The sequence below is a fragment of the Callorhinus ursinus genome, unplaced genomic scaffold, assembly GCF_003265705.2.
Source record: "Callorhinus ursinus isolate GAN/ISIS: 27379988/994484 unplaced genomic scaffold, GSC_fseal_2.0 scaffold26, whole genome shotgun sequence".
In the NCBI taxonomy this organism is placed as follows: Eukaryota; Metazoa; Chordata; class Mammalia; order Carnivora; family Otariidae; genus Callorhinus; species Callorhinus ursinus.
Genome location: NW_027397088.1, coordinates 8114573 through 8128612, shown reverse-complemented (window position 1 = coordinate 8128612; position 14040 = coordinate 8114573). Strand labels below are relative to the sequence as shown.

Genomic DNA, 14040 nt, shown 5'->3' with positions numbered 1-14040 from the left:
TATGGCTGAGGTCGAAGAGGTTGCTGCCTGTGTTCTCAAGGATTTTGATGGATTCCTGTCTCACATTTAGGTCTTTCATCGATTTTGAGTCTGTTTTTGTGTGTGGTGTATGGAAATGGTCCAGTTTCATTCTTCTGCATGTGGCTGTCCAATTTTCCCAACACCATTTGTTGAAGATACTGTCTTTTCTCCATTGGATATTCTTTCCTGCTTTGTCAAAGATTAGTTGGCCATAGAGTTGAGGTTCCATTTCTGAGTTCTCTGTTCTGTTCCATTGATCTATGTGTCTGTTTTTGTGCCAGTACCATACTGTCTTGACGATGACATTTTTATAACAGAGCTTGAAGTCCGGAATTGTGATGCCACCAGCTTTGGTTTCCTTTTTCAATATTCCTTTGGCTATTTGGGTCTTTTCTGGTTCCATACAAATTTTAGGATTATTTGGTCCAGTTCTTTGAAAAAAGTTGATAGTATTTTGATAAGGATTGCATTGAATGTGTAGATTGCCCTACGTAGCATAGATATTTTAACAGTATTTGTTCTTCCAATCCATGAGCATGGAACGTTTTTCCATTTCTTTGTGTCTTCCTCAGTTTCTTTCATGAGTATTCTATAGTTTTCTGAGTACAGGTTCTTTGTCTCTTTGGTTAGATTTATTCCTAGGGATCTTATGGTTTTGGGTACAATTGTAAATGGGATCGACTCCTTAATTTCTCTTTCTTCTGCCTCGTTGTTGGTGTATAGAAATGCAACTGATTTCTGTGCATTGATTTTATATCCTGTCACTTTACTGAATTCCTGTATGAGTTCTAGAAGTTTCGGGGTGGAGTCTTTTGGGTTTTCCATGTAGAGTATCATGTCATCTGCAAAGAGTGACAGTTTGACTTCTTCTTTGCCAATTTGGATGCCTTTTCTTTTTGTTGTCTGATTGTTAAGGCTAGTACTTCTAGTACCAAGTTGAATAGCAGTGGTGATAGTGGACATCCCTGCCATGTTCCTGACCTCAAGGGAAAGGCTCTTAGTTTTTCCCCATTGAGAATGATATTCGCTGTGGGTTTTTCATAGATGACTTTTATGATATTGAGGTACATTCCCTCTATCCCTACACTGTGAAGAGTTTTAATCAAGAAAGGATGCTGTACTTTGTCAAATGCTTTTTCTGCATCTATTGAGAGGACCATATGGTTCTTGTTCTTTTATTAATGTATTGTATCACATTGATTGATTTGCGGATGTTGAACCAACCTTGTAGCCCAGGCATAAATCCCACTTGGTCATGGTGAATAATCCTTTCAATATACTGTTGGATCCTATTGGCTAGTATTTTGGTGAGAATTTTTGCATCCATGTTCATCAGGGATATTGGTCTGTAATTCTTTTTGGTGGGGTCTTTGTCTGGTTTTGGGATCAAGGTAATGCTGGCCTCATAGAACAAGTTTTGAAGCTTTCCTTCCATTTCAGTTTTTTGAAACAGCTTCAGAAGAATAGGTATTAATTCTTCTTTAAATGTTTGGTAGAGTTCCCCTGGGAAGCCATCTGGCCCTGGGCTCTTGTTTGTTGGGAGATTTTTGATTACTGCTTCAATTTCCTTGCTGGTTATGGGTCTGTTCAGGTTTTCTATTTCTTCCTGGTTCAATTTTGGTAGTTTGTACTTCTCTCAGAATGCATCCATTTCTTCCATATTGCCTAATTGTTGGCATATAGTTGCTCATAATACGTTCTTATAATTGTTTGTATTTCTTCAGTGTTGGTTGTGATCTCTACTCTTTTATTCATGATTTTATTTGGGTCCTTTCTCTTTTCTTTTTGATAAGTCTGGCCAGGGGTTTATCAATTAATTCTTTCAGAGAATCAGCTCCTAATTTCATTGATCTGTTCTACTGTTCTTTTGGTTTCTGTTTCATTGATTTCTGCTATAATCTTTATTATTTCTCTTCTCCTGCTGGGTTTAGGCTTTATTTGCTATTCTTTCTCCAGCTCCTTTAGATGTTAAGTGAAGTTGTGTATTTGAGAACTTTCCTGTTTCTTGAGAAAGAATTGTTAGGCTATATACTTCCTTCTCAGGACCGCCTTTGCTGCATCCCAAAGATTTTGAACAGTTGTGTTTTCATTTTCATTTGTTTCTGTGGATTTTTAAAATTCTTCTTTAATTTCCTGGTTGACCCATTCATTCTTTAGTAGCTCTTTAGCCTCCATGTATTTGTGTTCTTTCCAACTTTCCTCTTGTGATTGAGTTCCAGTTTCAAAGCACTGTGGTCTGAAAATATACAGGGAATGATCCCAATCTTTTGGTACCAGTTGAGACCTGATTTGTGACCCAGGATGTGATGTATTCTGGAGAATGTTCCATGTGCACTTGAGAAGAATGTGTATTCTGTTGCTTTGAGATGGAATGCTCTGAATATATCTGTGAAGTCCATCTGGTCCAGTGTATCATTCAAAGCTCTTATTTCCTTGTTTTTTTTTTTTTTAAAGATTTTATTTATTTATTTGACAGAGAGAGACACCGTGAGAGAGGGAACACAAACAGGCGGAGTGGGAGAGGGAGAAGCAGGCTTCCCGCTGAGCAGGGAGCCCAATGTGGGGCTCGATCCCAGGACTCTGGGATCATGACCTGAGCCGAAGGCAGACACTTAACAACTGAGCCACCCAGGCGCTGCATCAAAGCCCTTATTTCCTTGTTGACCTTCTGCTTAGATGATCTGTCCATTGCAGTGAGAAGGGTGTTAAAGTCCCCTACTATTATTGTATTATTATCAGTGTGTTTCTTTGATTTTGTTATTAATTGGTTTATATAATTGGCTGCTCCATGTTAGGGGCATAAATATTTACAATCGTTAGATCTTCTTGTTTGAAAGATGCTTTAATTATGGTATGGTGTCCTTCCTCATCTCTTATTACAGTCTTTGGCTTAAAATCTAATTTGTCTGATATAAGGATTGCCACCCCAGCTTTTGATGTCCATTAACATGATAAATGGTTTTCCACCCCCTCACTTTCAATCTGGAGGTGTCTTTGGGTCTAAAATGAGTCTCTTGCAGACAGCAGCATATCAATGGGTCTTGCTTTTTTATCCAATCTGATACCCTGTGTCTTTTGATTGGGGCATTTAGCCTATTTACATTCAGAGTAACTATTGAGAGATATGACTTTAGTGCCATTGCAATGCCTGTAAAGTGACTGTTACTGTATATTGTCTCTGTTCCTTTCTGGCCTATGTTACTTTTGGGCTCTCTCTTTGGTTAGAGGACCCCTTTTAATATTTCTCGTAGGGCTGGTTTGGTGATCACAAATTCTTTTAGTTTCTGTTTGTCCTGGAAGTTTTTTTTATCACTCTTCTATTTTGAATGACATCCTTGCTGGATAAAGTATTCTTGGCTGCATATTCTTCTCATTTAGCACACTTGCTCAGAGTTTTTAAGAGTGGTATTTAATTCACATTTTACTCAAAGAACAGACACTTTGTCTTTATCCTGACATGTCTGAATTGTGTACATATAGGATGCAAAGACTGTGCATTCTAATTTGCTCCTGAATTGCTCACCTGGTGAAGAAGAGAGCCTGAGTCCCCCAGATGTGAAAAGAACTTCTCAGCTCGTCTCCAGAATTCACAGTCTTCTGGCTCTGATGGTAGGACTTCTCACACCCCAGGTAATTAAAAAAAAAAAAATTTGTATTTTTTATTGGGGAGGGAGAAATATCGAGGTCGGACTAAACCAAAGAGGCAATCTAAAGCCACAGAGTTAAGTTATGGGAGAAGAAAGTGGAAGACCCTTCATTTAGTACTTTTTACATGTCCTGGAAGCTCTATCAGAGCAGTAGTCTTGTTTTCTGGCTCAGTCCGCTCCTAGTGATTGGTAAGTATTCCCATAAGCAAGCTGTTTACCCAATTTAGCTTTGGGCAGAGGGAGGGTGGTAGGGAGTTGTGTACATTGGTGGAATGAAGAACGAGGTTGGTGTCAGGTGAGTTCAAATCCTGACTTCACCACCTCCTGGCTGTGTGACTTGGCCAAGTGACTTTACCTTTATCAGCCTTAGCTTCCTCTTCCTCTTCCTAAGTAGGGTAAATGATACTTGCCACTTGCCTGGGAAGTAAGAGGCACTGTATTTAAAGAGAGACCATGTTACGGGGCATGGCATTTGCTAGCTTTTCAAATGAGCTAGTTGTCTTTCTTACTCTGCTATCATTTCTCTGATCTTTTTTTTTTTTAATTTATTTCAGAGAGAGAGAGAGTGAGCAAGAGAGTATGAGCAAGGGGGAGGGGCACAGGGAGAGGAAGAAGCATACTCCTCGGTGAGCAGGGAGCCCGATACAGGACTCAATCCCAGGACCCCGGGATCATGACCTGAGCCAAAGGCAGACGCTTAACCGACTGAGCCACCCAAGTGGGGCACCCAAGTGCCCCATTTCTTTGATCTTAAGTGCAGTCATTTGAGCCAAAACTGGGGCATGGTCTGTGATGTTCCTGATCCAACACAACGTTTATTTCTATTGTGGTTAGCTAAAGTTTGTTGAATACTAGCATTTATTTAGTACTAGAAACTGAGCTGAGCATTTTATGCAGAAGATCACAAAGTGGTGGCCCACAGACTATATCCACCTGAAGTTTTGTTTCTACACATGTGAGTCTGAATGTGGCACAGACTCTTCTTAGCTACAAACTTTCCCATATACTTTGTTTCTTCAAACATTTGCTTACTCACCATAAGCCTTGGCTCCCCACCCCCACCTATGTCACCAGAGGCTACTGTTCTTTCTGCCTTAATTGCAGCCTGCTGCTTCTCTACCACAGCTCCCAAGGAGGAAATGTGTCCTCAGCCCTCTGGTCAGTGGATGTCATCCCACACCAAATATTATGTTTGCTTGCTCTCTGTCCACCCCCGCTAGAATGGAAGCCTTCAACATCAGAGACTTGGAACGTTGTATGCCCTGTACCTAATATAGGTTAAGCCCTTAATCAGCACTCAGCAAATGTTTGTTGACTTCCCAACCTGTTCCTGAAGTCTTTTAAGTCTACTCTCCCTGCTTCTCATGGGTTATCTCATCCAGTCCTTATACCATTCTTTATATTATCAGGCTTTTTTTTTTAATGGAAAACTAAAACTAAAATAATAAATAAAATAAAATAAAATCATGGAAAAACAGAGGCTTAGAACAGTCAGGTTTCTTGTCCAAAGTCTCACATAGGGTGAAATGGCAGAACTCAGATAGAACCTTAGGCAGTACAACTCATGCACACATTTTTGACCCTGAAGTTATACATACAAATACCTTCATTCTGGGCACCCTTGAAATATCTAGAGTTTCATGTTGTTGAGGATGTCTGATTACTCTGGTGTTAGATATAGCAATTGGGCTGAAGTTTGGATTTGTAAACTGACCAGGCTAGGCTAAGAGAGGATGTAGGTGTGAATGTGTAAGCACGTATTGTTATTATAGATGAATATTAACTTACCAGAGATCATAGTAATCTGTCCCAATAACAACTTATATACAAGTGTGAACCTATAAGAATTCTTTCCACACTATTTATTGGATGTCTTATGAGTAATTGAAGAGAGTTCAATATTTTATCTCTTTTGGTTTGGTCACCTATTCTGGAAATTTTGTGTGTGTTTTCTGTCCTCCCTTTAGCTTTACTGGAAACTTTTTACTATAGCTTCTCAAACTGTTACTCTTAGGACATCACTACTCCCAATATTGAACATTTCAAAAAGAGTAAAAAAGTTAGTGATACAATGCTACAAAAATTGAAGCACTTCCATCTTAAAAAGAAAGATTTAGATAAAGAGGTACTGTATTTATTCTTTATTCTATAAATTGTATCATTTTTGGTGAAAAAAGTAGTAAAAAAAAAGGTAACATAAAAGTATAAAGAAATTCTCCAAATTTGGATTTTTTTGAATAATTGTTTTTGGCGGGGCACTTGGGTGGTGCAGTTGGTTAAGCATCTGACTCTTGGTTTCCACTCAGGTCATGATCGCAGGGTCATGAAATTGAGACCTGCGTCAGGCTTCTTGTTCAGCTCGGAGTCTGCTTGAGATTCTCTCTCCCTCTCTCTCTGCCCCTCCTGCTCATTCTCTCTCTCTCTTTTTCTCTAAAATAAAAGGTGATACCAGGTTGTTAACTTGTGCCAGTTTTAATGTGAGAGGAATACAGAAGTGGCAAGTTTATCAGCTAATGGAATAAAAGTGTATTCAGATATGGGATCTTGGATCGTAGAAACAAATTCAGTCCTATGTTATGAGGAAATTACTTCTCTGAACTGAGGTGGATAGAGTATTTGTTGCAGGTAGTCCAGGGAGTCTGTCTCCTAGTTAACCTGATCAAGGAATAACAGATATGTAGAGAAACTACTGTCCTCCATTTCTTAAACCAGCCTTCAAAAATAAGCCCCATTGAGGGTTGGAGCAGGATGTTATAGAAATAAAATTTCAGATATTTGTGTTGTGTGGGTAAATTTCCTGAAATACTGGCAGGTGATATGATGTGGTGTCTGTAATTCGACTCCGTGGAGGGGAATTGGAGGGAGGAGGGCATGGTTGGGGGTATAAATGGTACAAAATTGGCCAGTAGCCATCAAAAGCTGGGTGCTAATTACATGGAGGTTCATTCAGTTTTTTTCTCTATTTTTTTAAATATTAGAAATTGTTGGGGTGCCTGGATGGCTCAGTCGGTTGGTTAAGCGTCCAACTCTTGATTTCAGTTCAGGTCGTGATCTCGGGGTCATGAGATCGAGCCCCAAGCCCTGCGGAGGGCTCCACACTCAGCAGGGAGTTTGCTTCTCCCTCTCTCCCTCAAATAAATAAAACTTTTAAAAAATTAAAAAATAAATATTGGCCGGGCGCCTGGGTGGCTCAGTCGGTTAGGCATCTGCCTTCGGCTCAGGTCATGATCCCAGGGTCCTGGGATCGAGTCCCGCATCGGGCTCCCTGCTCTTCAGGGAGTCTGCTTCTCCCTCTGCCCCTCCTCCACTTGTTCTCTCAATCTCTCTCTTTCTCAAATAAATAAATAAATATAGGAAATAGTTCATAATAAAAATAATTCTGTGCATCACACTTTACCTCACTGATTTTTGGAGAAATTTGAATATTGAATATTAAAATTTATTGTTATTTTCATGAAGGAACAAATGAACAAATAAGAAATGATTATAAATTACACCTAGGAAAAGTGGGTAGTTTTTTTTTTTTCTTTAAAGAAGAATTCTGAGAGCCTAACTGTAAAAACAACTGAATATTGGGATAAGCTCCCAGAGATCCCAAGCCTGCCCTCAGGTTCCATGATCTGCTAGTATCCATGGGACTGCACATACGGTCATAGTCACAACTATGTGTCACCGTGAGAAGCTACAGAGCAAAGTCAGCACAGGGAAAAGGGGCTTGGGGCATAGTCCAGAGGAAATCAGATTCACGCTGCCAAGAGCCCCTTCATAGTGCAGTCACACAAGATGCACTTCATTTTCCCAGCAATGAGCGGTGACAATATGTGTGAAATTTTTCCAGGGTCTCATTAGAGACCCAGCATCCAGGGTTTTTATTGGGGGCGGCTCACATAGGCATGTCACCCTAGCACGTACTAAAACTCTGGACCCTCCAGAAGGAAAGAGGCATTCAGTATAAACGAAATTCTCTGTACAAATAGGTTAGGCACAATGAGCCACTCAGAGTCCAAAATGATGGAACTCCTCCTGCAATCCAAGTTCCCAGATGCCAGTCAGGGGGCAGCATGATGAGCAGGCCTTCCTGAGGAGTCTCAGATCTGCCATGTAAACTCCCTTTTGTACAAGAGCTGTAAAAACAGTAGATCTTTGGAGACCAGAGACTAGACAGTGCATGGTTCGATGATCTTATTATAAATGTTACCGAATGTACTTTTATTTCTTCTCCTTTTCTGAAATATAAAATTCTTTTTTCCTTAGCTCCTGGAACATAAAGACAGAATCACAGCTTTTAGAGAGTTAATTGCAAAAGAAAAAGCATTTCAAGATCAGGTTATCGAGGTGAGTTTAACATTTACCATGTACTGTCTTTAACATGCAAAAATACAATTTCTTTTGGCATATTTGTTGAAATCCTTCTAGCTCCAAGTTCTATACTTCTATTATTCTAGCCACTGAAGAGCTATTTGACTGTTAAACTTATAAAGTATTTATTGTCAAATTTCCCAAGGAATATGAAAGTACTGGAAGTGAGCACAAATATATTTAATCTCAGGTTACAAGTTTGGATTCAGGTGAAGCCAAGAATATTAGAGATGTGCCTGTCTTATTGGGAGTCAAACTGAATAAGTACCACAATCTGAATGAAGAGCTTGATTTCTTGGTAAGAAAGATCTTTTGCTGCTTTGCTAGCATTTTTATCCATAGTGCCATTTTATTAACAAGTTTAAGAAACTATCAACCTTCAAAAAATTTGTTCATTAAAATGGTCACACACTGGCACTGTGGCAGTATTATTCGACCATAAAGGTATAGAATTTAAGTTTGCATTTTCAGGTTTTGAAATTTTACATATGGCCCTACCTATTTAGACTAATCAGATTTATTTCTTTCAAAATGCAGAAATCAAAAAATGGGTGCTATTTTTCACAGTGATTGAAACACATTTATATTTTTGCATATGCTACCACCATTCTTTTTTTTTTAAGTTTATTTTTTTTAGTAATCTCTACACCCAACATGGGGCTCAATCTCACAGCCCTGAGATCAAGAATTGCATGCTCTTCCGACTGACCCAGCCAGGCACTCTGCTACCACCATTCTTAATATAAATATATCAATAGCTGTGTACAACAACTATGATTAAGGAGTACTTTGGGAAATAGTTCACTTTAGATGCCATCTACAGATGAAAGCATCACCACAGAAAAGAGATGGTCATTATTATGTGACTTAATGGAGATGTTAGCTAATGCTGTGGTGGTGATCATTTTGCAATATAGAAGTGTATCAAATCGGCATGCTGGACACCTTAAACTTACACAGTGTTATATGTCAGTTATATCTCAGTAAAGCTGGGAGAAAATAAAGGCAGATAAAACAGGAAAAATATGTTATAAGAAAGTGAAAATGTGGTCTTGGTATCTAGGTAGTTACAGAGTTACAATCCAACTGGATCCCACCATAAGAAAAGGTGATTAATTAATTTAATTTATTTTTTAATAGCAGTTAATTAGAGAAGTCTATCATATTTCTCAATTATTAATAATTGGCATCCTGTGGCACCTGAGTGGCTCAGCCGTTAAGCGTCTGCCTTTGGCTCAGGTCATGATCTCAGGGTCCTGGGATCGAGCCCCACATCGGGCTCCCTGCTCCACAAGAAGCCTGCTTCTCCCTCTCTTACTCCCCCTACACAATTGTGTTCCCTCTTTCGCTGTGTCTCTCTGTCAAATAAATAAATAAAATCTTAAAAAAAAAAAATTGGCATTCTGCAATAAATTCATAGCATAACCATTCAGCTTTGAGAGAGAAGAAAAAGTCCAACGTGGTGAGGGCTCACAAGTTTCTTGTAATTCATTATTTTTTTAATTTTAATAAGTAATTATTGATGTCTCACAAAAGGCTAAAAATGCTAGTCATTATGGAGGCAGAAAGCCAAATCAAACATTATCTCTGCTTCTAAGAAACCTAGAAAGGAAGATAAAATACATAAATAACTGTTCACAAGGGATAAAGGGGAAGTTCCTTAGAAAGTGATACAGTGACCAGTGTCTAACAGAGGCGATGTTTGTCGAATGATAAGCTCAGAGGACAAACAGATACTGTCCAAGTGGGGGAGTCATGGGACACCTTGTGAAGGGATTGGCAGCTGGACTTTGAAAACGAGTAAAATCTGAGCATAGGGAGATGAGAGGAGAACCCTCAGTCCATTCTGTCGTTCATTAGTAGTTTCTGTGCTTCGGGCATAAAAGATAACGTGAGTGGACCTTCGTCTTCCCAGCGGTGGGAAGCTTCAGTGAGAAAGAGGACACAACTAAAAGCATGTCAGACACACTACGTCATTTCTAAAATGGGCTGCAGTCTACTTGTACAAACTGCCTCTCGGAGAAACCAAATAACTGATGAGGGAGGGAGAGCTCTTCACTGAAAAGGTAAGCTACTAAAAGCAGAAGAGAAGAGGCATCTTTTGGGAGCAGTTATAATGGCTGCTAAAACCTTACATTTAAGACTGAGGGGGAGCTTTTTTTTTTTGAGAGAGAGAATTGGTGTGTGTTGGGGGTTGGAAACAGAAGGAAAGGGAGAGAGAGAATTCCAAGCAGGCTCCACACCCAGCACAGAGCCCGATGCAGAGCTCGACGTGGGGCTCAGTCCCACCACCCTGAGATCATGACCTGAGCCGAAATCAAGAGTCGGCCGCTTAACCGACTGAGCCACCCGGGCGCCCCTGAGGGGGAGCTTTTAATGAATGGGTCAAACTGACAAGCACCTGAGCCTGCTAAATCAATCTCAAGCCGCTAAGGATGAGACACACACACCTGTGCCCCCTGATGTTCTGCAGGAGGACACACACAGCAGATCTATGAAGTCTTCTCACCAGAACAACCGGATCCAAAAGCAGGTTTCAAGACCAAACTACTGTGACTGTAGATAAAGAGACATATTAGACGACACCATGATAACAAATCCAGAGTGTGGAAGATTCTCATCAGTAAACACATGGCTCAAGAAAAGGGAGGGCGAGGAAAGGGTTAACTGGTATAGACTAAAGCACAGTGGAGACAAGGAACAAATCAACGAAATGCAGTTTGTGACACTTGTGTGGTCCTGATTTGAACAAACCTACTCTAAAAAGGTATTTGTGAGACAGTAGCAGAAACAGGAGCACAGTCTGGGTATTAGATAATATTAAGTTATTGTTAATTTTAATATCATTGATGTCATTGTGTTTTTATTTAATTTTTTTTATTTTTTTAAGTTTTATTTAAGTAATCTCTACACCCCATGTGAGGATCAAACTTACATCCCCTGAGATCAAGAGCCACATGCTCTTCTGACTGAGCCAGTCAGGCACCTGGATATCGTTGTGCTTTTAAAAGCCCTTATCTATTGCATATTGAAAAGTATTTATGAGTGAATTAATAGAATGGGTAGGTTTGCTTTATTTTTTCTTTTAATTTAAATTCAGTTAATATATAATGTATTATTAGTTTCAGAGGCAGAGTTCAGTAATTCATCATTCTCATATAATACCCAGTGCTCATTACATCACGTGCCCTCCTTAATAAACATCACCTATGATTAAGAGTCTCTTATGGTTTGTCTCCCTCTCTGATTTCACCTTGTTTTATTTTTCCCTCTCTTCCCCTATGATCCTCTGCCTTGTTTCTTAAATTCCATATATCAGTGAAACCATATGATAATTGTCTTTCTCTGACTGACTTATTTTGCTTAGCACAATACCCCCTAGTTCTATCCACATTGTTGCAAATGGCAAGATTTCATTTTTTATGGCTGCATAATATTCCATTGTGTATCTATACCACCTCTTCTTTATCCATTCATCTGTCGATGGACATCTTGGCTCTTTCCACAGTTTGGCTATTGTGGACATTGCTGCTATAAACATTGGGGTGCACATGCCCCTTCGGATCCCTACATTCATATCTTTGGGGTAAATACCCAGTAGTGCAATTGCTGAGTCATAGGGTAGCTCTATTTTCAACTTTTTGAGGGACCTCCATACTGTTTTCCAGAGTGGCTGCACCAGCTTGCATTCCCACCAACAGCGTAGGAGGGTTCCCCTTTCTCCACATCCCCGCCAACATCTGTCATTTCCTGACTTGTTAATTTTAGCCATTCTGATGGGTGTGAGGTGGTATCTCATTGTGGTTTTGATTTGGATTTCCCTGATGCCCAGTGATGTGGGGCATTTTTTTCATTTGTCTTTTGGCCAATTGTATGTCTTTTTTGGAGAAATGTCTGTTCATGTCTTCTGCCCATTTCTTGATTGGGTTATTTGTTCTTTGGGTGTTAAGTTTGGTAAGTTCTTTATAGATTTTGGATACCAGCCCTTTATCTGATAAGACATTTGCAAATATCTTCTCCCAAAGAGTGGGTAGGTTTGCTTTTAAATACTCCAGGGAAATGAAAAGATGGCAGAGTTGGGGAGGCGGGAGGTTGGAGACGGATGAAAAACTGATGAAAAAATATTGATAACTGTTGAAGTTAAGTGACGGGCACACAGAGGTTCATTATACTCCTCGCTCTACTTCTCTATGTGTTTGAAATTTTCTGAAATAAAGAGTTTTGGTTGTGCTCTTTGTTTTTGAAATGCAGAAGCATGCTCCAGAAGGCTCACTTCTCATTCTCTAAGGAACTCTAGGCCAGCAAGACATGGTCTGCTGGAGCTAAGTTTGATGGCTCATATGTCCTCTACTGCTTTGTCATGTGCTTCTCTTGTGGCCCTTCTGACCCCTTGCTTTTGGTTCTTCACAATTCTGAACTTCTTGTTGCTCCTTTCACCTCCTGACCTCCTCCAGCTTGAGACAGGGTCCTTGACCCCAGCTTTGCCTACTGCCAGCCTCTAGCACTGTGGGCATTTAACTGTCAAGTGCAAAATGTGTCATGATCCTAGAAACCTTTGATAAGGTACACCCAAGTCAGGGATTTGATCAGAGGGAACAGACAAGAGTCTAGTTAACAGTGCTGGGGTTTAGGGTTCAGGTTAGGCTAATAGTAATGATTCCTCAAGGTCCTCCTAGAACCCATCTTCAGTAAAATAGGAATCATTTTATAAAAATAAAATATTTTTAGGGGCACCTGGGTGGCTCAGTCAGTTAAGCGTCTGCCTTCAGCTCAGGTCATGATCCCAGGGTCCTGGGATTGAGCCCCAAGTCGGGCTCCCCCCGCTCAAGCCTGCTTCTCCCTTTCCCCCTATAGCTCCCCCTGCTTATACTCTTGCTTTATCAAATAAAAAAATAAAATCCTTAAAAAATAAAAATAAAATATTTTTAAACCAGTAATATAGAAGATATCCTTTAACTGTTATTATATAATATATAAAAAACTGAAATACTAACCTAAAACATACCATATACTTCACTATACTTTACTATATATATATATATACATATATATATATATACATATATACACACACACACACACACACACACATATACTTTACTATGATACTCTCTGTATTATGTAAAACATTAATTTATTATTTTGGTAGTCTTTAAAGTTAGAGATGTTTATTTCTAGTCAAGGAAATACTCAGAAGGTAGCAGATTATTTTCATATTTATCTCCTATAATCATAAAATAAGGAAACAAATATGATGCAAGACAAAATTATGACTCTAGGAAAAATGTTCTAAGTGAGCCAAAAGAAAACGATCATAACCCAGTGTCTTATGGTTCCTCTGAAATATTAAACACACCCACCAGTTCCTGGATTTGGACACAGTATTCCCTTGAGAAATCTTTCTAGTTAGGGGGCCTCTCTGCCACTGAACAGCCTCCTGAGGAAGATTGTGGGCCGACTAGAACTCTAGTCACACAGATGGGATGGCTCTCCAGTCAGGTACAATGCTTGCTCCTCAGTTTCCCCAAGGAGATGTCAACCTTACCATCTGTTTCCTTGCTCTCTCAAGCACCCTGGGCACTTATTGTATGGAGGGATGCAAAGTCCCCATTGCCGTGTCCCAGGACTAGGGTGTGGAGATCTTTGGGCGGCCATTACTGTGCCTACCACACCCTATTCCTCACCTTCCTGGCTTCAATTTTCCTAAATCCTATTCTGACGGTGGTGTAAGAAGCAATGCTTGCACTACAGACCCTTGTTGTGGGATCTAACATCAGCCTATTTGCTGACCAACTCAGAGCTTGTCTAAGGGCTCTTCGTCCCTGATGGATTATCTGTGCAGCCGTCTCATGGTTCTCGGAGTGATGCACAGTAGAAAACAACAGTTCACTTCTTGGTCAGATACACGTGTCCCCCCACACAGAAGAAACGCTGGTTTTTTTTTATTCTTCTGTTCTATTCCTTGTTTCTGTGTTGGTCATAAATTCATTTCACTGCTTAATAAGGAGTCACA

At 39.8% G+C, this 14040-nt stretch overlaps 1 protein-coding gene across 8 annotated transcripts in view; it reads left to right on the top strand.

Annotated features, from left to right (window-relative positions):
* Nucleotides 1-14040, top strand: part of CAGE1 (cancer antigen 1) — a 54034-nt gene that overhangs the window by 15868 nt on the left and 24126 nt on the right. For 7 of the 8 annotated variants that reach the window (XR_012373817.1, XR_012373815.1, XR_012373818.1 and 4 more), the window contains exons 6-8: nt 3502-3651; nt 7923-8003; nt 8218-8325. Coding sequence is in view for 1 of the 8 variants with exons in the window: in XM_073877548.1 (XP_073733649.1) it covers nt 3502-3651; nt 7923-8003; nt 8218-8325 (339 nt within the window). In the remaining 7 variants the exon portion in view is untranslated. The remainder of the gene's footprint in view (nt 1-3501; nt 3652-7922; nt 8004-8217; nt 8326-14040) is intronic. The other variant, XR_012373819.1, reaches the window with a different exon arrangement.